Raw genomic sequence first — 23,663 nt, forward strand, 5'->3', positions numbered from 1 at the left:
AATGTGGTATCTAGCTCAAAAAAAATAAAATAAAATAGAGTCATGAGCAAACTGACGGGAGGCTGAGAGCCACCTTAGTTTGGCTGTAATACTCACATCTCACGTTAAGGGATCTCTAAAGGGTTAGAGTCACATGTAAACCTCTGACTTAGGAGCCATAGAACCCATCTCAGCAGTAGGGGACAGGCTGGTAGCTATCACTTGCTGTTAGGTGCATTCTGGGTGGTCTGCACCCTGAGGGTGTCTGCAATTTCTTTTTTGTCCCGTCGAAGCCCACCCTTCAGCATGGCATGCTTTGCCATACTTGGCAGAATGCTGCATCTTTTGAGTCATCTGGTCAACAACTGGATGGACTCATCAAACTAGGAGAATGCTGTTTCTTCCTTCTAATCACTGACTTGTTTGTAGAAATGAGAAAGACTATGTTTGGTTCAGCTTCAAGCCAAAACACCACCTGCTCTTTGAAAGTGGTTGATACTGTCCAGTCAAGAGCATGGTCTCTCTACCAACCAAGCAAGAGTCCTTGCCTCCCAGGAGGATCTGAGTGAAAAGATCTGAAAGGAGGAGTCCTGGATTCTCTGTGGTCACGTGTCTTTTGAGGCTCTGGGGAGCATTGTAGAGGCTGAGTGGGGTGCAGTGGTGAATGTCCATCGGCCACACCACGGGGCTCTCCCCTCTTTAGAAATGAAAACAGGAAACCCCCATGGACAACCCATCCTCCCCTCTAACTCGCCTGTCTGCACAGACATCTGGAAATGAAGATCTGCGTCTGCTGCCCCTTTCCTGGTCCCCCACCTCCTGCCCAGCCCGAGCCACTGTGATTCCTCACCTGTCACTGTCAGGCCAGCAGTGACCTCTGCGTCTCCAGTCCAGGGGACTTCTTTGAGTCCTTCTCAAATGTCACAGCAGGGACGGAACAGCCGCCCCTCCTTGTGCAAACACGCCGTAACTCCCAGTGACCTCACACCCTCCTGGTTTCCGTCCCACCCTCCTGAGCCTCCACCTTGGAATCCTTTGCTGACTGTCTTTCTACCACTTCTTGTGCAAATGGTGAGGTGCCCCCAGGCCCAGTCAGTCCTAGGCTTGCCCCTGCCTTCCCCTGCAGCCCCAAGGATCAGTCATCATTTCTAAGCCACTGACTCCCTAAAGTAGATCTGTAACCCAGGCCTCTGTGCTCCAAACACCAAACTGCACCTGCACAGCATCTCCTCCGCCGTGTCTCCCGGAAAACAGGACCTTGTAAAAGTCCATCTTCTCCCCCTTTCCCTGTCCCTGCTGCTGACGAGCCCTGGCGCACCCCGTCTTCCCTTCCCTTCACTTCGAGCGCACGAGTCTTCCTCATATCCTCCTGTGTCTTCCTCCTGGTTCAGCCTTCTTTCACCCTTGACTCCACTCCACTGCTCACAGCTGCAACAGGCCCCCCTGGGGCCAGAGAGAGCCAGCTCCCTGACACCCTCCATTGTGGGCACCTGTCCATCCACCCTTCACATGCAGCCAAGAGAGCTTGTTTTTACAGAGAGAATTCAGGGCGTGTTCCTCCCATGCTTAGAGACCTTCAGTGGCCTTCCCTCCGGGATCCTCCAGGCTTCCCCGCTGGATGCCCCTGCCCGCCATCTTGGGCTGTCCCTCACAGCGCTTCTCTGTCTGCATCCCTCTGAATATCTGAATACATCTGCCCCTTTCAGACTCCCCAGAGTACATTTCCTGTAGTCAACTGAAAAAAACGCACCCCCTAAAATCTGAGAATTACGCTGTATTTGGCAGACAAAACTGAGGATTTAAGGCCAGGACACAGCCTCTCAAGTCGCTCTGAGGGAACTGTTCTGAAGAGGTGAGGGAGGAGCCAGGCTATAGAGGAGTTTTTCCGAGAAAGACCTGGTCCTCGGAGCCTCAGAAGATTAGTACTAATTGAAGAACACCACGTGGGATTGGTCTCTCTGCGTCTGAGTTACTTCACTCAGTGTGTTATATGGTGTTGCTTCTGTGTGGACTCTAACAAAATGGAGTACAAATGAACTTCTATTTGTAAAACAGCAATAGAGTCATGAACGGACTAAACCAACGTATGGTTACCGGGGAGTCAAGGGAGGTGGGATAAACCGGGAGACTGGGGTAGACGCACGCGTACACTGTGATATATAAAATAGGTAACTGGTAAGAACCTGCTGTATAGCACAGGAGCTCGACTCCGTGTTCTGTAATGGGCTGTATGGGAAAAGAATCTGAAAAACAAACAGTGGCTGTATGTATAGCTACAACCGATTTACTGCTGCGGTACACCTGAAACTACCACAACATTCTACAAATTAAAAATAAAACCTTACACGGCAGGCGGCATGTCTACAGATTCATCTCTTTAAAAAAAAAAAGAGAGAGAAAAGAAAGGCAGATAGTCTGAGCTCACTGACATCATTCCTGAAGCGAGCGCCTCAGCTATCCTCCCGAGTCTCTGCAGGGGGCGTCCTTTCGGGGTGGCTACAGCGGGTGGTGGCTAGATGGGGGGGTATCCTGTTTCTGTAGTGAGCCCCCCAGGGCTCACCGTTGGAGCGGGTGTAGCGTCCTTTGCTGATAGGACAGGCAGCATTTTCCACGGACACCAGCTTATAGCCTCCTCCTCACAGGACAGCCTTGGTTCCCTCAGGTGATCCCAGGTCCACATCTGTGCCCCAGTTCCGGGCTGCAGGCAGGCCAGGGACCCAGGGCCAAGTATCCCCTTAAGATGCGCCTTGCATTTCCTGTCTGCACCCTGGGTAGGCTGAACCGGGGTTAACCTGCTGAAAGCTGGCGTCCCAGGTCATTGTATATGTGGAATAGGTGGAATGAGTAAGTTCTGGTAATGGTGAATAACTGCCTGTAGAATTATTAACTTTTTTCCTGTTTGTTTTTCCAGTGGGGTTGGACTCAGTTTCTTCTTTTCTTGGATAATCATGACCATCGTGGTGCTGACTTTTGTCACGGGTGGAAATATGGAAAAACTGGTCTGTGAGCCTTACAGAAACAAAAAGTTATTCCAGGTAAATATGGATTGTGTGTCCGTTACGAAGTGCTTGAGCCAAAGCTTTTATTCTGCCCCCATGCCTAGTGGTCGGAGAAGGCAATGGCACCCCACTCCAGTATTCTTGCCTGGAAAATCCCATGGATGGAGGAGCCTGGTGGGCTGCACTCCATGGGGTCGCTAAGAGTTGGAAGCAACTGAGCAACTTCACTTTCACTTTTCACTTTTATGCATTGGAGAAGGAAATGGCAACCCACTCCAGTGTTCTTGCCTAGAGAATCCTAGGGACGGTGGAGCCTGGGGGGCTGCCGTCTCTGGGGTTGCACAGAGTCAGACACGACTGAAGCGACTGGGTGGCAGCAGCAGCTGCAGGTCTGGTGGGTTTCTTCAAGAGTAAAACGATGAGCACCTGGTGTGTACTCAGTAGGTTGAGATCCATCTATTTGTCAGAGCGAAAAAAAAAATATGGCAGTGCAGGTGCCCCTTGAACACCAGGGCACTGGGGGTGACCATCCTCTGGGCATTCAACTTATATTCAGCCTTCTGTTCACATGATTACTCCATATACTCTTCCTCGGATTCCACCAACCTTAGACCACATAGCACTGTAGTATTTAGTGCTGAAAAAAATTCACATAGAAGTGAATCCTTGCAGGTCCAGCCCATGTTGTTGAAAGGTCAACTGTATTCTTTTTTAATGTCAATGAAATCAATACCAGGAATTAAGGCTTACTCATCAGTGCTGGTTGTCATATTCGGGGAGAATACAGTTCTTCTCAGAATTAGTTTCCAAATGTGGAACATCAAAGGATAAATTTTCCAGGTTCCTTCCATACCTCAAGAGGTTTCTGATATTTCAAAGAACTTCCCAGATGACAGTTCCCCACACAGATGGTGGAAGGGCCCTAAATTTGTAGTGAAAGAGGGGACTCCCTGGTGGTCCAGAGGCTGAGAATCCACCTGGCACTGCAGGGGCTCAGGTTCGATCCCTGGTGGAGGAGCTAGCATCCCACCGCCCGTGGGCAACTAAGCTTTTGTGATGAGCCCGCGAGCCACACCTCGAGAGTCCATGTGCTGCAATCAGACTGGATGCAGCGAAAAATAAATCTTCAAAAAATATTGACGTGAAGGAGACTGCTAAATGGCACACCTCATGGCGGAGGTGTCCCTGGTGGAAATCTGACGAGGTAGTTGGGAATTAAATTTGGACTTCACTTTCTCCCTCTACAGCCAACTACTTCAGGTTTTAGGGCACTATATCCAAGTTTAGCTTCATTAACTAATAAAGAGATTTTGATCTACAGGTCTGTCTTCTCATTTTGACTTTCCAGTGTCTTTCTCCCTATTCTGATTTAAAAACTGTGTTTCCACTTTCCTGTTTTATTGTACATATTCATCTACCTCATATCTGTTATAAAATCAGGTGAGGGACTCCTAAGATAAACCAGTTGTTGTGGAGGTATTTTAATTCCTCAGTTGGTTCAGGAAAAGTCAATTGGGAGCATCAGTTTGTCACACGTGTGGCCTCTTGATAAAAAAATTAATGCATCAAGCCCGACTTCATCATCTTTTATTCTACATTAAATTGTTAAAATTGGACTTTGCTGGTGGCTCAGACAGTAAAGCGTCTGCCTACAATGCGGGAGACCCGGTTTCAATCCCTGGGTGTGGAAGATGCCCTGGAGAAGGAAATGGCAACCCACTCCAGTATTCTTGCCTGGAAAGTCCCATGGACAGAGGAGCCTGGTAGGCTACAGTCCATGGGGTAGCAAAGAGTCGGACATGACTAAGTGACTTCACTTTCACTTTCAAATTGTTAAAAGAGCAATTCTTAAAAAGTAGAGGAGAATATTTTGAAAAATGAGGGTATTTCCCATTTGCACTCCTCAAGTATGTATACAGTCACATACTCATTAGTCCATCTAAAATTCATAATGTGAAGTTGAAGAATGTGCCTGATTTAACTCCATTTGTCCAGGGAGAAAGAGTGAAGAGCTGGGCCTACTGCTTCATGGCTTCCTATCAGATATTCTGAATCAATTATTCTTCAGCCGTGTCTAATCTTTATTTTACTTAGATGTTCTTCTCAAAAACGTACTCTTAATAATTCCTTCGGTTTGTACCCAGTGATCTGTCTGTCTGTTACAATCACACTTCTATTTTCTAGTTTAATTGAAAATCAATGAAGTAAGTCATGATATAAATAAAAATATCCCAAATATTATATGTTTAACAGAATATTATTTAATTATATGCATATATGTTAGTGTAAAACTGTCTTTACATTTCTTTTAGGTTTTGGACACTCCATATTTACTAAATGAGGATTGGAAATACTATCTCTCTGGCCTAGTATTTAACAAACCAGATATTAATCTCACTTTTGAACAAGTTTACAGGTATGAATAATTGCATTATGCATTTTTTTGCTACTTAGAATGTTGTGTTTTTACAATGACAATTTTGCTCTCAACGTGTTTTTCATTTGAATGGTCAACTTTCCAATTTCAGAAGTAAGCCAGTCTCTGGTCTCAGCAGTAAGACCAAAAAGGCAGTCTTCCCCAGAAAACCCTCTAGGAGTTAGGATGGTGCATCCCAAGTCACTTTGTCTTTATCACTATAATTTATTGGTAGAGGTGACCCTAAAATGCATTCTTGGGACCCTGGGAAAACTCTTGTTTGAGAGTCACCCTGCCCCAGGTAAATGCTGTATAACAATTTAGAATTCACTGGATGAGTCTGTCAGTGGAAATGATAAGCGTGGGATTTCCCTGGAGGTTCAGTGGTTAGGACTTCTTCCTTCCACTGCCAGAGCCCAGGTTCATCCTTTGCTCAGGAACTAAGATCCTGCAAGCCTTGTGGGACAGCAGAAAAAGAGAAAAGAACAGAAATATACTACAGTCTTTAATAGGAATAGGAAAGAGTTTTATGTTGTTGTAGCCACGTGTTCCAGGAAACAAACTCACTCAGAAGGACAATGCAGATAGTGGAGTGCAGTTTATTACACCGGTGGACCCAAGGCAGAGTCTCCTCTTAGCCAAGGACCCCGACCAGTTTTTGTGAAAACCTTATATACCCTAAGTGTATGTTCACAAACCCACCTCCCCAAATTCCCTGACAATCAAAGTTAACCCGTGAGTCATATGCCTTAAGCCTAGGTAGTTCCTAAGTCGCTTCAGTCGTGTCCGACTCTGTGCAACCCCATAGACGGCAGCCCACCAAGCTCCGCTGTCCCTAGGATTCTCCAGGCAAGAACACTGGAGTGGGTTGCCATTTCCTTCTCCAATGCATGAAAGTGAAAAGTGAAAGTGAAGTTGCTCAGTCGTGTCCGACTCTTAGCGACCCAATGGACTGCAGCATACCAGGTTCCTCTGTCCATGGGATTTGCAAGGCAAGAGTACTCGAGTGGGGTGCCATTGCCTTCTCCAAGCCTAGGTAGTTAACAGTGGACAATTATCAATAGGCCTGTGGTCATACCCCAATAAGCATAGTAGAATGTATGATTCTATTCAGTTACACAGATAATTAGGGTATTCTTTTAGTGATGAAGAGCCCTTGGGCTCTTGCTTCCAGGGGCCTGGTTTTCCAGTTGGTATGTCCTTTCCATAGATTCTGGGCATAGAGCTCAAAGTCCACAGTCCGGCCCAAGATGGAGTCCTGCTCTCAAGATAGAACCTGTTCTGTTTCCTCCTTCAGCGTGAGCCAAACTGCGGACTTTGGCCAGGGAGACAGCCTCTCAGACAGCTCTGAGGAGTTGTTCCAGAAACCATGGCTCTGAGCACAGTTTTATATCTTGTCAGGACAAGTAACATTAAATAAGTCAGGCATACATGCATTAAAGATTTCAAAAAACAAAAACAGATCAGCATATGTATAGCAAGTCAGCATGGCCTTGGCACCTGGAAGGCGGTCTTATCACCTAGGGAGGACCAGCATTGATGTCCCAGGGAGGGAAACATTTAATCTTTATTTTGATGGGTACATTCTCCTGGTCAGTACACCCTTTTCTTTCATAATTTCATTGTATGTAAGCTGACATACAAATGTCTCTTTGACAGGCCACAAGCAATCTGTTTTAGTTAGCATAAAAGTTGAGTTAGATCTTGCAGAAGCCGGAAAGACGTCCCCAGCCCTCCATATGCAAAAATCTCTCATCAGGTCCGAGTCTCTCACGGGCCAACAGTGGTGTAGCCTGAGGACCAGGCCGTGAATCAGGCTGCCTGGGCGCCAGCCTGGCTCCACCCGCAGGGCCTCTGTGATCACTCGGTCCCCTTCCTGTCGCTTCAGCAGGATGATCATAGTCAGCTGAGTATCACCAGCTCCCCTCACTTCCAGGGAAACAGACAGTGAGTAAGCAGCAGAGGGGTCCATCTGCCTGGCACCCGGCCCCCATGGCAGACTTGCTCATCACCTGGGGTCTTCTGCTTTGCCCAGAGGGTCACAGGAGCCTTCTCAACAGCATGTTCTAGGAAGACACTTTCAATCCATTGGAGTCTGTGCACTCCAATGAATGCAATGAATGAAACCCTCACCAGGCTTAAGAGAAGGAAGCCAAGCTTCTCGGCCTCGTCTGCAAGCTTTTTGGGATTCTGGCTCCGGTGGAACTCTCCGGTCTTTCCTCTGGTGGTCAGTGTATCACCAACGCCAGCCTACTTGAGGTTCCCTAGAGAGGAGCATTACCCCTCCCAGGATTCTGGAAAGTTCTTCTCCCAGGCGTCCCTCGGGGCCGCAGGGCCTTGGCAGCTGCACAAGGGAGCGGCACCCAGGATGAGGTCATCTGGGTGGCAAGGATGTGCAAGGGTGTGGCCACTCTGTGAGCTCACTCGAGAAGGCATTTGCCACGTTTCAGAGAAGTTAGGAGAGATGAGGCCAAGTTAGGTTTACAGCCAAAGAGGACGTTTGCCAGCCCCTCCCTGTCCCCTACCCTTAGTCCAACCGTAGGTTTATTAGGTAGAGCTCAACCCTGGAAATGTGGAGGGAAATGGTCAGGAAGGGGCTTGATAGAGTCTTTATTTTTTTTTAATATTTAACAACCTCAGATATGCAGATGCTGCTGCTACTGCTGCTAAGTCACTTCAGTCGTGTCCGACTCTGTGTGACCCCATAGACAGCAGCCCACCAGAATCCCCCGTCCCTGGGATTCTCCAGGCAAGAACACTGGAGTGGGTTGCCATTTCCTTCTCCAACGCATGAAAGTGAGAAGTCAAAGTGAAGTTGCTCAGTCGTGTCCGACTCCTAGCGACCCCATGGACTGCAGCCTACCAGGCTCCTCTGTCCATGGGATTTTCCAGGCAAGAGTACTGGAGTGGGGTGCCACTGCCTTCTCCAGATATGCAGATGATACCACTCTAATAGAGGGTGAGGAAGAACTAAGGAGCCTCTTGTAAGGGTGAAAGAGGAGAGTGAAAAAGCTGGCTTGAGACTCAACATTCAAAAAACTAAGATCATAGCATCCAGTCCCATCACTTCATGGCACATACATGGGGAAAAAGTGGAAGCAGTGACAGGTCTTATTTCTTGGGCTCCAAAATCACTGCAGATGGTGACCACAGCTGTGATATTAAAAGATACTTGCTCTTTGAAAGGAATGCTATGACACACCTAGATACCATATTAAAAAGCAGAGACATGACTTTGCTGACAAAAGTCTGCCTAGCCAAAGCTATAGTTTTTCCAATAATCATGTATGGATGTGAGAGCTGGATCATAAGGTTGAGCATGGAAGAAATGATGCTTTCAAATTGAGGTGCTGGAGAAGACTCTTGAGAGTCCCTTGGACAGCAGGGATATCAAACCAGTTAATCCTAAAGGAAATTAATCCTGAATGTTTATTAGAAGAACCGACACTGAAGCTGAAGCTCCAATACTTTGGCCACTTGATATAAAGAGCTGACTCATTGGAAAAGACCCTGATGCTGGGACAGATTGAAGGCAGGAGGAGAAGGGGATGTCAGATGAGATGTTTAGATAGCATCACCAATTCAACGGACATGAATGTGAGCAAACCCCAGGAGACAGTGAAGTACAGGGGAGCCGGGTGGGCTGAAGTTCATGGGTTGGCAATGAGCGGGACATGACTCAGCAACTGACTAACAACAAATTTATCTATTTATTTGACTTCACTGGGCCCTTGTGCAGAGGCTTAGCTATTGGACTGCCAGGAAGTCAGTGGATAAAGTTTTTTATATAATTTTATTTATTTATTTTGGCTGTGCTGGATCTTCGTTGCTGAGCAGGCCTTTCTATAGCTGCAGTGAGCAGGGGCTACACTCTAGTTTCCTTGCACGGGCCTCTCATTGCAGCGGCTTCTCTTGTTGCAGAGCACAGGCTCTAGGGCACGCGGGCTCAGTAGTTGTGGCTCATGGGCTTAGTTGGCCCATGGCATGTTGAATCCTCCCAGATCAGGGATTGGACCCATGTCTCCTGCACTGGCAGGTGGATTCTTTACCACTGAGCCACCAGGGAAGCCCGATAGAGTCTTCTAATAAATATTTATTAAATCTTTTAATAAAGATAATGCTTGGTAATACACATCTCTCTGACATGTGTTGGTTTTTTCAGGTTAGAGTTTATGTCTTCCCAATTTGTAAACTTTGTTATCACTCAGAGCACTAAGGCTGTAGTATTTACCTGTCCTCTTGTGGCCTTCCCTGGTGGCTCAGAGGGTAAGCATCTGCCTGCAGTGTGGGAGACCCGGGTTTGATCCCTGGGTTGGGAAGATCCCCTGGAGAAGGCAACGGCAGCCCAGTCCAGTACTCTTGCCTGGAAAATCCCATGGACGGAGAAGCCTGGTGGGCTATGTCCATGAAGTTGCAAAGAGTCAGACACGACTGAGCGACTGCACTTTCACCTTTCACCTTGTATCTGTGCCAAACGTGGGACGTTAAGGAAAAGAGGGAAAGGCATCAGGAGTGGTGGGCCCCCCGGGGGGTTCCTGGGGACACTGGTGGCGGCTTACTGCATTGACACCCAGCTGCCCCGTCGTGTCCATATTCACAGATTGAACAAAAATGGACGGTTAACCTTTCTCTCCATCCTGCGCAGCGGACAGAGGTAGCCACAACTGCCCTTTTGCATCCTGATTTCTCTGTTTATTCCCTCAGTGACTGCAAAGAAAATAAAGGCCTTTATGCCACACTTAAGCTCGACCACATCTACAATGTCAGTGAACAGCTCAACATTACAAAGGTGAGTGTGTGTGTGTGTGTTAGTTGCTTAGTCGTGTCCGACTCTTTGCAATCCCGTAGACTGTAGCCCACCAGGCCTCTCCGTCCATGGGATTCTCCTGGCAAGAACACTGGAGTGGGTTGCCATTTCCTTCTCCAAAAGCAAGTATAGAAAGAAAGAAAGTGAAGTCGCTCAGTCGTGTCCGACTCTTTGCAACCCCATGGACTGTAGCCTACCAGGCTCCTCCATCCATGGAATTTTGCAGGCAAGAGTACTGGAGTGGGTTGCCATTTCCTTCCCCAACAAAGGTGAGTAATTAGGACCAATCAGGAAATCGACATGTTTCTTTACCAAATTCAGTGGTCCCCGTTTTCTCTTTTGAGGTGGATTTCATATTAGATAAAATGAGCCATTTGACGTGATTTTAGTACATTTGCAAGGCTGTGCAAACCTCACGTCTATCTAATTCCAAGACCTTGGCGTCACCCCTGACCAGCTGATTTTCTGCGACATGAGTTTCTCCTGTGAATGGAACAAAAGCATCTCCAGGGTTTTCCCTGCAGACCCTTCACGGGGAAATGGTTTAGCTTGCTGAATGTCAAAGTCCCTGGAGGCACAAACCCTACTTGCTTCCCAGGGTATTGATTCTCCCAGACCAGCCATCCTTTTCCGTCACATCACTGATGAGGGACAAGAACTGTGGCCCACAGAGTCCTTACTCTGTGTGAATGGTGGCGGGACCCCAGGGCTCCTCCTAGGTGGGCCCTTGGCAAGACACAGCATGGCAGCAAGGATGGAGAGAGACTGAATGGATGACCACTTTTCCTCCTTTACCCAAGCCCACAGCCGAGTCTGGAGTCTTCAGGCTCCAAGGAGAGGCCCCTGCAGAGCACACTGGCTGGGGGGAGGGGCGAGGGGGCTCTGGCGGCCCAGGCCTCCGGTACCTTAGCCTAGGTGCCCACTCCCTCATGCCTAGAGGCCTGCTGGCTTTCTCTGCTGTGTAGGAAAGAAGCTAAGGAAGCTGGTGTCTTCTGGGCTTCCAACACAGAAGCAGATATCAAGGAAAGTCAAAGGAAGAGGTGGTTCCCCAAGCCCCACGGCTTCTGTACGGAGGCATCACCAAAGGGGTGCCATGAGGTCAGGATGACCTGAGGGTCTTCAGAGGTCAAGAGGCTTATTTGAAAGCTGTGTACAAATTTCGTATTCTCTTCTCTAGACATACCTTGCATGCACTCATAAATACAATACCATTTTGCAGCCAGGCCCCAAAGGGATGCCCTCTGCTCACCCACTCATGATGCCATTTTCTCAATGATGAGCAGTGCCCCCTGGACACACAAGATCCCACAGTCACCAACTGCACGCCCATGATCTGGAGTGTTTCTAGTACCCAGTTGAGGGCATGCCACCTCCTTCTCCTGGAAAGCAGCCCACCGAGCCCCTTTCATCATCTCTGTTTGTTAAGACTTGGTCAGAAGCCACCTCCTCTCAGAAGCCCTCCCCAGCCCCCTGCCTTGCAAGGCTCGTGTCCTGATGCAGTTCACTTGCCTTTATCACAGTACCGCCTCTTCATTTTGAGATCTTTGGGGGGTGGAGATGCAGCAGGGTTTTGCTTTGCATCCCAGGCCCTCACATGGTGCTTGGTCTGGGGCCCAGCGAGGAAGGCTGGGAGTTGGGGAAGGGCTGGGAGGGAAGACTCGGGGACGAGGAAGACATGCCAGTCAGGTGCACGTGTATTTATTTTTGGCTTGAGTAATTTTATTGCTCCTTTAAAGCATTAAGTCGGTGACATTTTTGGAGACGAGTGGACTTACTAATTTTTTGTTTTTTTTTAAACTATGCAGCATACTGGAGACATAAATAGTAATTTGGAAAATATGAATATAAGAATTGAGGATATAGAACTGCTGGATAAAACAGGAATGAAAACCCTTATGGATCTCAGATCTTCTGGAATAGACGATATAGACTATGCTGCCTACTTGAATGCGGTAAGACCCGCATGTTCCTGGGTGATCTTTTGCATGTTTTTTTAATTTGTTTGTCTTTTGTTTTTGTTTTTCTTTAACTGAGATGAGATTTACACAACATTGGATTAACTCTTTTATTACCAACTGAATAATTCACTAACATTTAGTATAATTGCAATGTTACATGACTACCGTCTCTAACTAGTTCTAATGCATGTTTATCACCTTCAACAGAAAGCTCCGCTCCCAGTAAGTAATTGCTCCCCGTCTCCCACTCCAGCCCCTGGCAACCTTCACGCCACATTTTGGCTTCTGTGAATTTACCTATTCTGGATATTTCATATGAGTGGGGTGCCCTCTTTTGTCTGATGCCCTTCACTGGCCCATTTCACGTAGCCTAAGTTTTTTGAGATTCATGTCCTTTACAGCAGGTACCAATACTTTGTCTCTCTTTACGGTTGAAAACGAATTATGCTGCTTTGCACATGTAGATAAGAATACAGGGGTGTCTGCTTACCTTGTGTCCATGGACCCACGTTCACTCTGTTGCTTGTTACAGGTTGTTGGTTAGTCATTAAGTCATGTCCAGCTCTTTGTGACCCCATGGACTGTGGCCCGCCAGGCTTCTCTGTCCATGGGGTTTTTCCAGGCAAGAGTACTGGAGTGGGGTGCCATTTCCTTCTGCATGTTACAGGTCAAGGTTTAAAAATCCCATCTCCATAACACAGTTTTCTACACCTCTTTGTAGACCGAGAGAAGTCCCACGAGAGTAAATCTTATCTCATTTGCAAATAATCTCCGAAGAAAAGCCCACCAGCTGGTGAGTACAGACGATCCTGTTCAAGGCTGTCCTTGGTGTAGAGGATGAAGGTCAATACCACTCCTAGAGGAGCCATGGAAGAGGTTCCTGTGCCACAGGTGTCCCTGGTATAAAAATGCCCCTCTGTGCCTGTTGAAAAGCTCCCATCAGTGGCCGCTGCCGTGTGGCCCGACCGTCCATGAGCTTGTGAAGCTTCCCAGGGCAGCGTTGCAAGGCTGGCCCCAGCCCCATTGCTTTAGCACTGGTCTGCTCTCATACCATCCCCCCTCCACTGCCCAGCACCAGTGCACGCGTATTAGAAGGAATGGTAACTTGGATGTGGGAGCGAGATCCCACGTGCTTTACGGCTGCAAGGATGAGTGGATACGGAAGGGCAAACACTGCCTCAGACCCTTCAAGCTTCCCCGTCGCCAGCTCCTCTGCTGGTTGGTGGCGAATGGCTGCACCTGGTCTCTTTCCTGAAGCAGAGCACAGTGGCCAGGACCCTGGGCTTGGGGGGCAGTGCTCCGTGCCCTGGCCATGTCTGGCTCTTGTCCACACCATGAACTACGGGCATCTCAGGACCATCCCTCCAAACCCATCATCATATAAGAAGGGCTTTACGTGTGTGTCTGGCGGTAACTAGAGACAGTGTTCCAGAGTCTGGAAGGAGATAATAATGTTTATTTACTGTCTTTTCTTTGTAGCCCTCAGGAAACTTGAAAACCAGCTTGAAAAGTCACACAGATACCTTAACAAATATCCATGAGAACCAGGTCGTTCCTCTGCAGAATTCAATGGTAACAGTCTACGCCTTTTGCCATTTCACCGTGACCTGTGCAAAGTCCGTTTCACCTAGCCCAGTGATATGTTTGCGTCTCACACGCAGGTCAAATTCAGTTAACCTCAGGCTAAGAAATGGAGCGATTTTTAAAAGAAATGATAGTAGCTGGGCTTTGAAGAGGACACATTTTCAATGTTCACACCTCCTTTTCTTATCTGTGTGTGAACAGCTTAAATGCGCGGTTGCCTCCACCTGTTTTGCTCTCATTTTTCACGGCCTTAAAAGGCTCCCCTAAGCCATGCTGGTGGCAAAGTGCTGGGCTCGGTCTTCCTAGTTTATTCTTACCAAGCTCTCCGTGTTCACACCTTGCCACGACATACGTGATGGCAATGCGACATCTTTTCCGTCTGCATTTAGCTCTACTCCGTGTTCCCCTTGTCTTTCCTCCTCTCTTCCATCCGACTTTCTCACTTTTCTCTTCCTTTTTTTTTTGGCTATGAATAATTAATTTTTTAAAAATTGGGGTATCATTGCTTTGGGCTTCCCTGGTGGCTCAGAGGTAAAGAATCTGCCTGCCGATACAGGAGACATGTGTTCCACCCCTGGGTTGGGAAGATCTCCAGGAGAAGGAAATGGCAGCCTATTCCAGTATTCTTGCCTCTGAAATCCCATGGACAGAGAAGCCTGGAGGGCTACAGTCCATGAGGTTGCAAAAGGATCAGACATGTCTTAGCGACCGAACACCAACAACAATAGTTGCTTCAGAGTGTTGTGTTAGTTTCTGCTCTACAGCAAGGCGAGTCAGCCGTCCCTATCTATATATCCCCTCCCTCTTGAGCGCTCTGCCCACCCACTCCCATCCCACCCATCTAGGTCACCATAGAGCACTGTGCTGAGCTCCCCGTCTATACATCAGGGAGCTATCTACTTCACACACTGGCCATCTATTTTACCCATGGTTGTGGGTTGTATATTTGTCAGTCTTCCTCTCTCAATTCCTTCCTTTCTTTTTATTCTCACTACCCACTGGCTTCTTTCTTAAATGCCAGAAAGGAAGCAGAGAAGGAACATAAGCTCTTGACATGTCAACCTGATTTCAAGTCTTGCTTCTGCTTCTCCCAAGACTGGTAGCTTTAGTTTTTCTTGTTTAAAAGCAGGAGGAGGGGTCCTTGCCTCACTGTTACCTGGCTCTTGGAGATGAAGGATCTGACATCCCAGAGGGACTCTGCAAACTGGAGCTGTTATTATTATGCTTGATGTGTGCTTGGGGCGGGGGGTCATGTATGCAGTTGCCAGGGGAACCAGCTTCCAGAGTCAGCCTGCTCAGCTTTGAAGAAGCTTATTCGTTGGCTTGACTCTGACTTTAGAATCTTCTAGAACCAGTTTTTATCATCTCTCTCTTCGTGTTCCCTCTTGACTTTCTAATTCACAAAGTCCTCTAGAATTTTCTTCATTTGGGTTTGGGCTCATCACCGTTCTCTTTGTGCTATACTTTATGCCCTGCACAAATTTGTTAACATTTTAAGTTTGTTTGGACATGTCCCATAAATGCCTTCCTTCAAGTAGACACAGGCTTCCTTGGCCTTTGCAGAGTTGTGCTGACCTACAGTTAGGCAAGCTGTTCTATAGATATTGACCTATGACCTAAACCAGGGCTTTGCAAACTGTAGCCCCTGGACGCCCCCCAGCCTGCTGCCTGATTTTTACTTGATTAATTAATTAGTTTTGGCCATGGCCTGTGGCTTTTGGGATCTTATTTCCCAGCAAGGGATCAAAGCCAGGTCCCCAGCAGCGCAACTGCAGAGTCAGAAACACGGGGCTTCTAGGGAATGTCCCTCCTGCTGCCTGTTTATTAGAAGCAAGGCTCTCCTGGAGCAGAGCCTGGCCCGTCCTGTGTACAGATGCCCTGTGGTTGCTCCCGGCTACAAGGGCAGAGTGGAGAGATTCGGACAGAGCGTGGTCCCCAAAGTCGAAAATACTTCTTATCTGGCCCTGAACTGATAGAGTTTGCCAACCACTCATCTAAACCAGGCAAATGAAGCCACTGTTGTGGGGCAGGTTTTACTCTGAACAACCCACCTCAGAAGGGTCGTGTGGCTCTGTCACACGTGAGTAACTGCCCATCAGAGCTCCAGAAGATGTATTCTGGTTTTCTTCTTCAAATTTTCTTATACCCAGATACGTGAGGTGCATATCGTTCCCCGTGTCTGGTGTTTTTTTCTTGAATGAAACTGTCACAGAGTAAGGTCAGATTTGATGGCTGACTTGGCGTGGGGGTGCGGGGGCAGGGGGTGGACACAAGGATCATGTGATCTTCTGGTTTCACTTACTGGGAAATACGTTTGTTCACTAGAACACCATGTACCAGCAAATGAAGGGGCTTCAGTACAGGACCAGTGGACTGAAGGTAAGGATGTGTTTCCCTTCTCTGTCTTGGGGTCTTGTTACAAAAGTACACGTGGACTTTCAGTGGTGTTGGGTCTTATTGGCAGTTGGCAGTTATTTTAAGTAAAATCAAGCCTCAGTTATCCACCCATTTGAAACACCGGACTGGGTTTCCCCGTCCTCCCCTTTCTAAAAGACTTCTGTAAGCGCAGACTGCATCCTGGCACATCGTTGTCCGCTCAGCGGGAAGCCGTGTGTGGGCGTGGGCAGTGCGCATGTGGGCGGCCGTGGGCCACGCTCACAGAGACACTGCAGCGCCACAACAGCCTCCCAACCTCACGGCCTTCTGCCCACAAGCTTCCATTCTCACTGGGAAACCGGCACAGGGTGAGCCCAGCCACATGCCCTCTGCCAGGTTCATCGTGGAGTGGGGACGCACACCCATGCCCTGGGAGCCAAAGCCGGGAGGGCATCACTAACCACGAACTGCTAGTACAGTCTCCACTGGCAAGTCAGGGTGCTCTGGGGCTGCGTGAGCTGTATTTGCATCGATACACAAACTGTCTGATGAAAGCCCTGTGTCTCTTGACACCGTGTCGCATCTTGCTGTGTTTTGCAGGTCAGAGTATCCACCACCATTTTCTTTTTGAATTCTACCCAGGACTTTCTCACCAGCCAGCTGTCTGAAGTTGTTGCTGAAGTAAGTTGTCATACCGGGAGGGGGGGTGTGCAACCACAGCCTCGTGCTTCCCTAGGGAGTGGTGGAGTCATTTTAACGGTCTTGTCGCTCTTTGATGTCTTTCCAGGAAAGTAAGCAGTTCGGGAGTAAGATAATAAGCTACTTTGAACGTTATCTGCAGTGGGTCGAGATGGCCGTAAGTGGCGTGTCTTTGATGGACCTAAGGGGGCTGTGTCTGGGGACAGTCATTTTCTAGGATAAAACCAGGATTCAGAAATTAGACAGGAGATAAGTAAACCTTGAGCCTAGGGGCCACGAGTGGAGGAAACGATAGGAAGTCACCCCAGCGCTGCCCACCCTGGGTGTCTTCCTGGGGCCGCGTCACGGACGGCTGACCCCTACATCCAACACCCCCACCCCGCCCCACCCCGGCTCCCTCTGCTCCTTGCTCTAGGAATGCTGGCCGCCTCCACTGTCTCCCCTGCTGAACCATGAGCTCCTTACTGTCGGGGCCATTTGCAGCTGTGGTTTGTCCACGCCTTGGGCAGCACTGAACCTGCAGTTAACATGTCATTGGTGTATTTGTGGACTCGGTTCTTAGACAACAGGAGTTTTATTTTCTCAAGATTCTGGAGGCTGGAAGTCCAAGTTCAAAGTGTGGGCATGTTAGTTTGTTCTGAGGCCTCTATCTGTGGCTTCTCCTGTGTTTCCACAGAGTCTCCCCTCTGCATGAGTCTGTGTCCCAATTTCTTCTTTTATTTAATATGAAGAGCGGTCCTGCTGGATCAGGGCCTTCTTAGCGAACTCACTGTAACTGAATTGCCTCTTCCAAGACCCCGTCTCCATATACGCTCACATTCAGAGGTACAGGGAGCTAGGATTTACCCTGGGAACGCGTCGGGGACAAAAGTCAGTCCACAAAGCTGGGTCTCCATGAATCGGTCGAGAGACGTCGAGGAGCAGAGTGAAGTTTCCAGCGGCTCACGTTGCTCCCAGCACACGGCCAGTGGATAACTTAGCATCTCACACGTGCCTTTTGTCACCTTGGGCTCTGGGCCCGTCCCCACCGAGGACTGTTCCACAGGGGGTGGGCTTACAGCTGAGTCACTGGGGGAGGGGCGGCCAGCCAAGAGGAACCCCGGAAAGTCTAAGGCGGGGAGACTTAGGCCACCCTGAGCAACCAGGAGCCCTTCCGGCTCTGCTCCCAGCCCTTCACTGTCGGAGCGCCCTCCTCCCACTCTCCTGACTCACCCCGCATCCCAGCCTCAATCTGATTCCGGGAAACCTTCACCCCTGTCTCTACATGATGCCCTGGGCGTGTCACACCTCCTCCTCCCCAGGGCCCCACCCTCTAGACCAGCCACCCGCCTCTCTTCCAAAGCCCAGCTTCCTGAGGTCTCCGCTGCCCCCCACACCCGCCCCCCAGAGCTGAAGCCCTCGGGATCTGCTTGGTGCTGGCCCGCCGGGCACACCCAGGGTAGGCAGGGGGGTCAGGACTGCACTACCTTCACCACCATCGCCTCCTTGCGTCTCCTCACTGGACAAGGGACCGCACGGCGGTCACACGTAATCCCTGGAAGACAAAGTTGTTTCCACGTCATGGCGAGTGTCCTTAGTGCTCCTGAAAACATGGGGGGTGTAGTTTTTTCGAATTCAGGTTCCTTCTTTTCCAGATATATGTCCGGGAGTGGGGTCGCGAGATCAGACGGTAGCTCTGTCTTTAGTACTGTTTTCCGTACTGTTCTCCACAGTGGCTGCACTGTTTCCATCCCAGCAACAGTCCAGGGCGGGCTCCCTTGGCCCCACGCCCTCCCCAGCACTTATTATGTGTAGACTTGTTGATAACCATTCTGACTGGTGGGAGTTAATAGCGCATTTGCACTCTTGATTTGCATTTCTCTACTAATGAGAAATGTTCAGCACCTTTTCATGTGCCTGTTGTCCATCTGTATATCTTTTTTGGGAAAGTGTCTATTTAGGTGTTCTGCCCATTTTTTGATTGGGTTGTTTGTTGTTGTTCTTTTGGATTGAGCACTGCAAACTTGTTTTGGAAATTAAGCCATTGTTGGTCACATCACTTGCAAGTATTTTCTCCTATTCCATGGGCTGTCTTTTCATTTTGTTTATGGTTTCCTTTGTGGTGCAAAAGCTTTTAAGTTCAATTAGGTCTCATTTGTTTATTTTTGCTTCTGTTTACATTACTCTGAGCCTCAGAGTCTAAGGAAATGGATCCAAAAAATATTGCTGCGATTTATGTCAGATTGTCCTGCCTAAGTTTTCCTCTAGGTATTTCATAATATCCAGTCTTACAATTGGGTCGTTAATCCATTTTGAGTTTACTTCTGTATATGTTGTTAGAGAATGTTCGACTTTCATTCTTTTAGGCCTAGCTGTCCAGTTTTCCCAGCACCCTAGTTGAAGGGATTGTCTTTTCTCCATTGTGTATTCTTGCCTCCTTTGTCATAGACTCATTCACCCTAAGTGGGTGGGATTAATTCCGGACTTTCTGTGCTATTCCACTGGTCCATATGCACCCTTCCCACAGTTTTTATAAAACTAACTTTGAAAAAGCCTATAAAGAGAGTATACAGATTTGTTTGAGCTAGGAGAAACATAAGGTTATCAGTAACATGAGTTGCCTTGTCATGTAAAGGTGGACGATAAGGGGGAGGTCAGTCAACCAGTAAAGCAAAGGAAATAAGACACACCCCTGCCCTGAAGAGCTATCTAATAGCTTAGTGTACTCACTCCAGAGGTTTTTGAGCGAATGAATATAGTTTTCTTAATCTGATGGGATTGGGGCATCTGTCTGTGATTCATTATACTTGTTTACTCTAACCTCAGTAATGAGTACCTTATTTTCTGTCTTCTTAGACTGGGTCCGCAGGTCTTGCCTGTTTTGTAAATAAAGTTTTATCGGCACACCGCCACACCCATTTGTTCCTCTGTGGTTGTTTTCACCCCACCATGGCCGAGTGGAGCAACAGATATGTCTCTGCCTAGCCTGCAGAGCCTAAAATATTTACATTCTGGCCCTTTGTAGAAAAAGTTGGCCAACCCCTGTTGTAAACCGTACATGTATTCATTATTTAACTTTCCATTTTCTTCCCACATACTTTGTCAGATTACAAAGGGGTCAGGTAAGAAATTCAGACTGAGACATTGTGCTGGCCACGTGTACTCTTTAATTCTCTCCAGAGTCTACCCAGTTGGGTCTGACTATTCCAAATAACAAGCGTTGTGTTTTAGCTGCTCAGTTGTGTCTGACTCTTTGGAACCCCAAGGACTACAGCATACCAAACTCCTCTGTCCTTCACTATCTCCTGGAGTTTGCTCAAATTCATTTTCCCTTCAGTTGGTGATGCTATCTAACTATCTCATCCTCTGCCACCCACTTCTCCTTTTTTTCCTGGAGGCTTCCTTGGTGGCTCAGTGGTAAAGAATCCACCTGCCAATGCAGGAGACACGGGTTCGATCCCTGAGTCAGGAATATCCCCTGGAGGAGGAAATGGCAACCCATGCCAGTATTCTTCCCTGAGAATTCTCGTGGACAGAGGAGCCTGGTGGTCTGTAGTCCATGGAGTCTCAAAGAGTCCAACACAACTTAAGGAATAAACAAATAACAAATGAGGGAACTGAAAACCGAGGCTCAGAGAGAATTGGGGTCTTGTTTTAAAGTACATGCTTTCACGTGTCGTAGAACTCATCCACAGAACCAGCTCTCAGCTCCTTATCCAGGGGGCCTGGAGATCCAGAGCTGAACGTTGTATGGGATTGTGTGGGTGTGGCTCCATCAAAGTTTGCCTATGTCTCTTATGTCCATAGATCACCCAGCAATTTGCAGCCTGCAAACCAGCGGCCACTGCTCTGGATTCGGCTGTTAACGTCTTTCTGTGCAGCTACATCGTCGACCCCCTGGTAAGAGTTTCATCTTTTGAAGGAAGACACAATGATGCTTTCCCCGAATGATGGTTCATGCTATAACAGAAAACAGGCTCCTGGAGCTCCAGGAGGCCCAGTGGAAAAAGACTGTTCCTGATGCAGCGGCCATGGTTTCGGTGCCTGGCTGTGGAACTGAGATCCTGCATGCTAGGCAGCCAAATAATGGTAATAGTAAAGAAAAAAAATTTTTAAAAATTTAAAAAGAGAATAATAGGCTCTGCTTGGGTCTGTTACAGCCGTAGAATTCAAGACCTAAGATCTAAACTGTAGATGAATTTGTTGTGATACTAATAGTCCTCCTGCTTATCTTCACTCCTTGGTAGAATTTTATATACAGAAGTCAGGAGACCCCCATGAAGAAATCTTTTTGTTTGGCCGCACCATGCCTCATGTGGAATCTTAGTTCCCCGACCAGGGATGGAACCCACATGCCCTGTGGTGGAAGGCAGATTCTTAACCACTGGACCACCAGGGGAGTCCCAAGGAAACTCTTCATTTGTCTGAAATAATTAGAAAGGGACGTCAGTGGTGTGCAGATTGCCAGTGTTTCCAAGGACTCTTAGTGAAGCTCTATATGTAACCCTAGAACTGCAGCGAAGTTAGTTTAATTGGTGAGTGAGCAGCCCTTTGAGATGCTCCCATTGGGCCGGTGAGTTGAGGTTCATCAGTTTTATTCCTGGCTCCGGATCACTCCTCGCTGTACACCGATGTCTCCACGAGTCCATCCTCAGCCTCCTTTCACTGAAGGCACCTCGGGGGCTGGCCCAGGACCTCTTAATACCACTGGGTCCTTGACATTACCCACGAGGCCCTGCATGACTGGCCGCACCTGTACCGTTGCATCACGCTGTTGACTGCTCCAGACACTCTTGTTTTCTTTCATTTCTTTAAAAGCATCTGTACCTCCCCACCTCAGGGCCTGCCTGTGTCACTTCCTCTGCCTGGAAACTAGACACAGGTTCGCTTTCTCTCATTCTTCCCCTCCAGACCTCTACTCCACCTAGCTGACGCCTCTAGGTCTTAGAATATAATGGCTGAGAACACGGACTCTGAATTCAAATTCCAGCTCTACATTTCCTGAACTCTGTGACTTGGAAAAAATGATTGAACTTTTCTGAGCTTGTTTCGATGCTTCAGAGGGAGATGATATGGAAAGCCCTTGACACTTTCCCTGGTACATTAACACACTCCATAAATGTTCACTATTATTAGCTGAGCTGAGGTTCAGTTTTCAGATCTCAGCTGAAATATATCTTTTTTTTTCCTGGAAGCCTTTTCTGATCTTCCCAACTCCTTGCTTGTTTACACACCCATGGGACTCTCTGCTTTTAGAGATGCTGTGCTGTCTATACTGGGCAGTGGTGTGTCTCTCTAAGACCTGTCCCCTATCACATACACTAGACTTTGACTCCTACAGCACGTGTTTTTGTCACTGCTGCGTGCCCGTCATCAGGAGTGGTACCTGGCACAGGCCGTAAGGATGGATCGAGAGCTGCCTGCCATCGTGCGTTCACATCACTCCATCTGTCCATCTCCCTGGCCCACGTGTCTCTGCAGGGATGAACCTTCATCCCCGGATGGATGCAGACATCACCCCCCGCCCCCGCCTTGGCCTCCTGGCTACTTCTCTCCGCTTCCGACTTTGTACCCTTGTGTTGGCTGCTTCCAGCCCTTGCTGACGGCTCTGACTGAAGCCCTCATCAGGGCAGCCCTCAGTTAGACTGGCTCATTCCAAGTTGGTCTCCTGGCATCCAGTCTCCACCGCCTGCCTGCAGCCAGTCAAATCACCCAACTAGCAGGCGCCTCTCCCAAATAATTGGGGACCACCGGAAGGGAGACATGGAAGATGCTCAGGAAGACTGTAAGCGAGAGCTTTATAGAAGGTGGTTTAAAGGGGAAGGAAGAGTTCTGACTATTGTCTCTGCTGGGAAAATAGACTCCAGGCTGGCAAACATGTTTGTTTTAATATCTTGATTGTACCCAGAAAGATTGAGGCGCTTCCAGTAAAAGGTATGATTGTCATAAAGCTCTGCTGCTGCTGCTGCTAAATTGCTTCAGTCGTGTCCGACTCTGTGCGACCCATAGATGGCATCCCACCAGGCCCCGCTGTCCCTGGGATTCTCCAGGCAAGAACACTGGAGTGGGTTGCCATTTCCTCCTCCAATGCACGAAAGTGAAAAGTGAAAGTGAAGTCGCTCAGTTGTGTCCGACTCTTAGCAACCCCATGGACTGCAGCCTACCAGGCTCCTCCATCCATGGGATTTTCCAGGCAAGAGTACTGGAGTGAGTTGCCATTGCCTTCTCCATCATAAAGCTCTAAAGACTCTCAAAACAGTGTTGAAAGTGTAGAAATTTACCAATAAAAGAATGTGTGGGAAAGAAGAACAGATTTACTGGAAATTCTGGGCCAAGTGATGGAACCATGTCCGACACTAAGCCTAGCCAGGAACAAAGCAGAAATGCAGTGGCCGAGGTCTAAAGGTCTGGTGGTGGTTTTTTTCAAATGTTTATGTATGTATTTATTTTTGGCCATGCTGGGTTTTCCTTACTTTGCACAGCTTTCTCTGGTTGCAGGGAGCAGGAGCTAATCTTTGTTGTTTCACGTAGATGCGGCAGCCCCTCCTGTTGTGGAGGCACAGGCTCTAGGCTCACCAGCCTCAGCAGTTGCAACACATGGGCTCAGTGGTTTCGGCTCACGGGCTTAGTTGTTCCAAGGCATACAGCATCTTCCCGGACCAGGGGTCGAACCTGTGTCCCCTGCACTGGCAGACGGACTCCTATCCACTCCTCTCCACCAGTGGGGCGGGCCACTCTAGGGTTCCAGCATTATCCTAAGACAGGGAGGCGGCAGGTGGTAGGTTTACAAAGCAGGCCGATGTCAGACACTGGCTGGTGTGTGGTACCCACAGGGCTGTGCAGGTCATACATGGCCGTTGTCAGTT

At 48.4% G+C, this 23,663-nt stretch overlaps 1 protein-coding gene across 31 annotated transcripts in view; it reads left to right on the top strand.

Moving 5' to 3' along the window:
• PROM1 (prominin 1) overlaps nt 1-23,663 on the top strand; it is a 148,326-nt gene that overhangs the window by 119,403 nt on the left and 5,260 nt on the right. For all 31 annotated transcript variants that reach the window (XM_086404720.1, XM_086404726.1, XM_086404731.1 and 28 more), the window contains 10 exons: nt 2,891-3,014; nt 5,291-5,394; nt 10,099-10,183; nt 12,007-12,153; nt 12,881-12,952; nt 13,639-13,731; nt 16,069-16,122; nt 16,720-16,800; nt 16,907-16,975; nt 20,605-20,697. In XM_086404720.1, coding sequence (XP_086260846.1) covers nt 2,891-3,014; nt 5,291-5,394; nt 10,099-10,183; nt 12,007-12,153; nt 12,881-12,952; nt 13,639-13,731; nt 16,069-16,122; nt 16,720-16,800; nt 16,907-16,975; nt 20,605-20,697 — 922 coding nt within the window. The remainder of the gene's footprint in view (nt 1-2,890; nt 3,015-5,290; nt 5,395-10,098; nt 10,184-12,006; nt 12,154-12,880; nt 12,953-13,638; nt 13,732-16,068; nt 16,123-16,719; nt 16,801-16,906; nt 16,976-20,604; nt 20,698-23,663) is intronic.

Source organism: Bos grunniens, chromosome 6 (genome assembly GCF_055505025.1).
Source record: "Bos grunniens cultivar Pamir isolate PY7600 chromosome 6, Bosgru_T2T1.0, whole genome shotgun sequence".
Taxonomy (NCBI): Eukaryota; Metazoa; Chordata; class Mammalia; order Artiodactyla; family Bovidae; genus Bos; species Bos grunniens.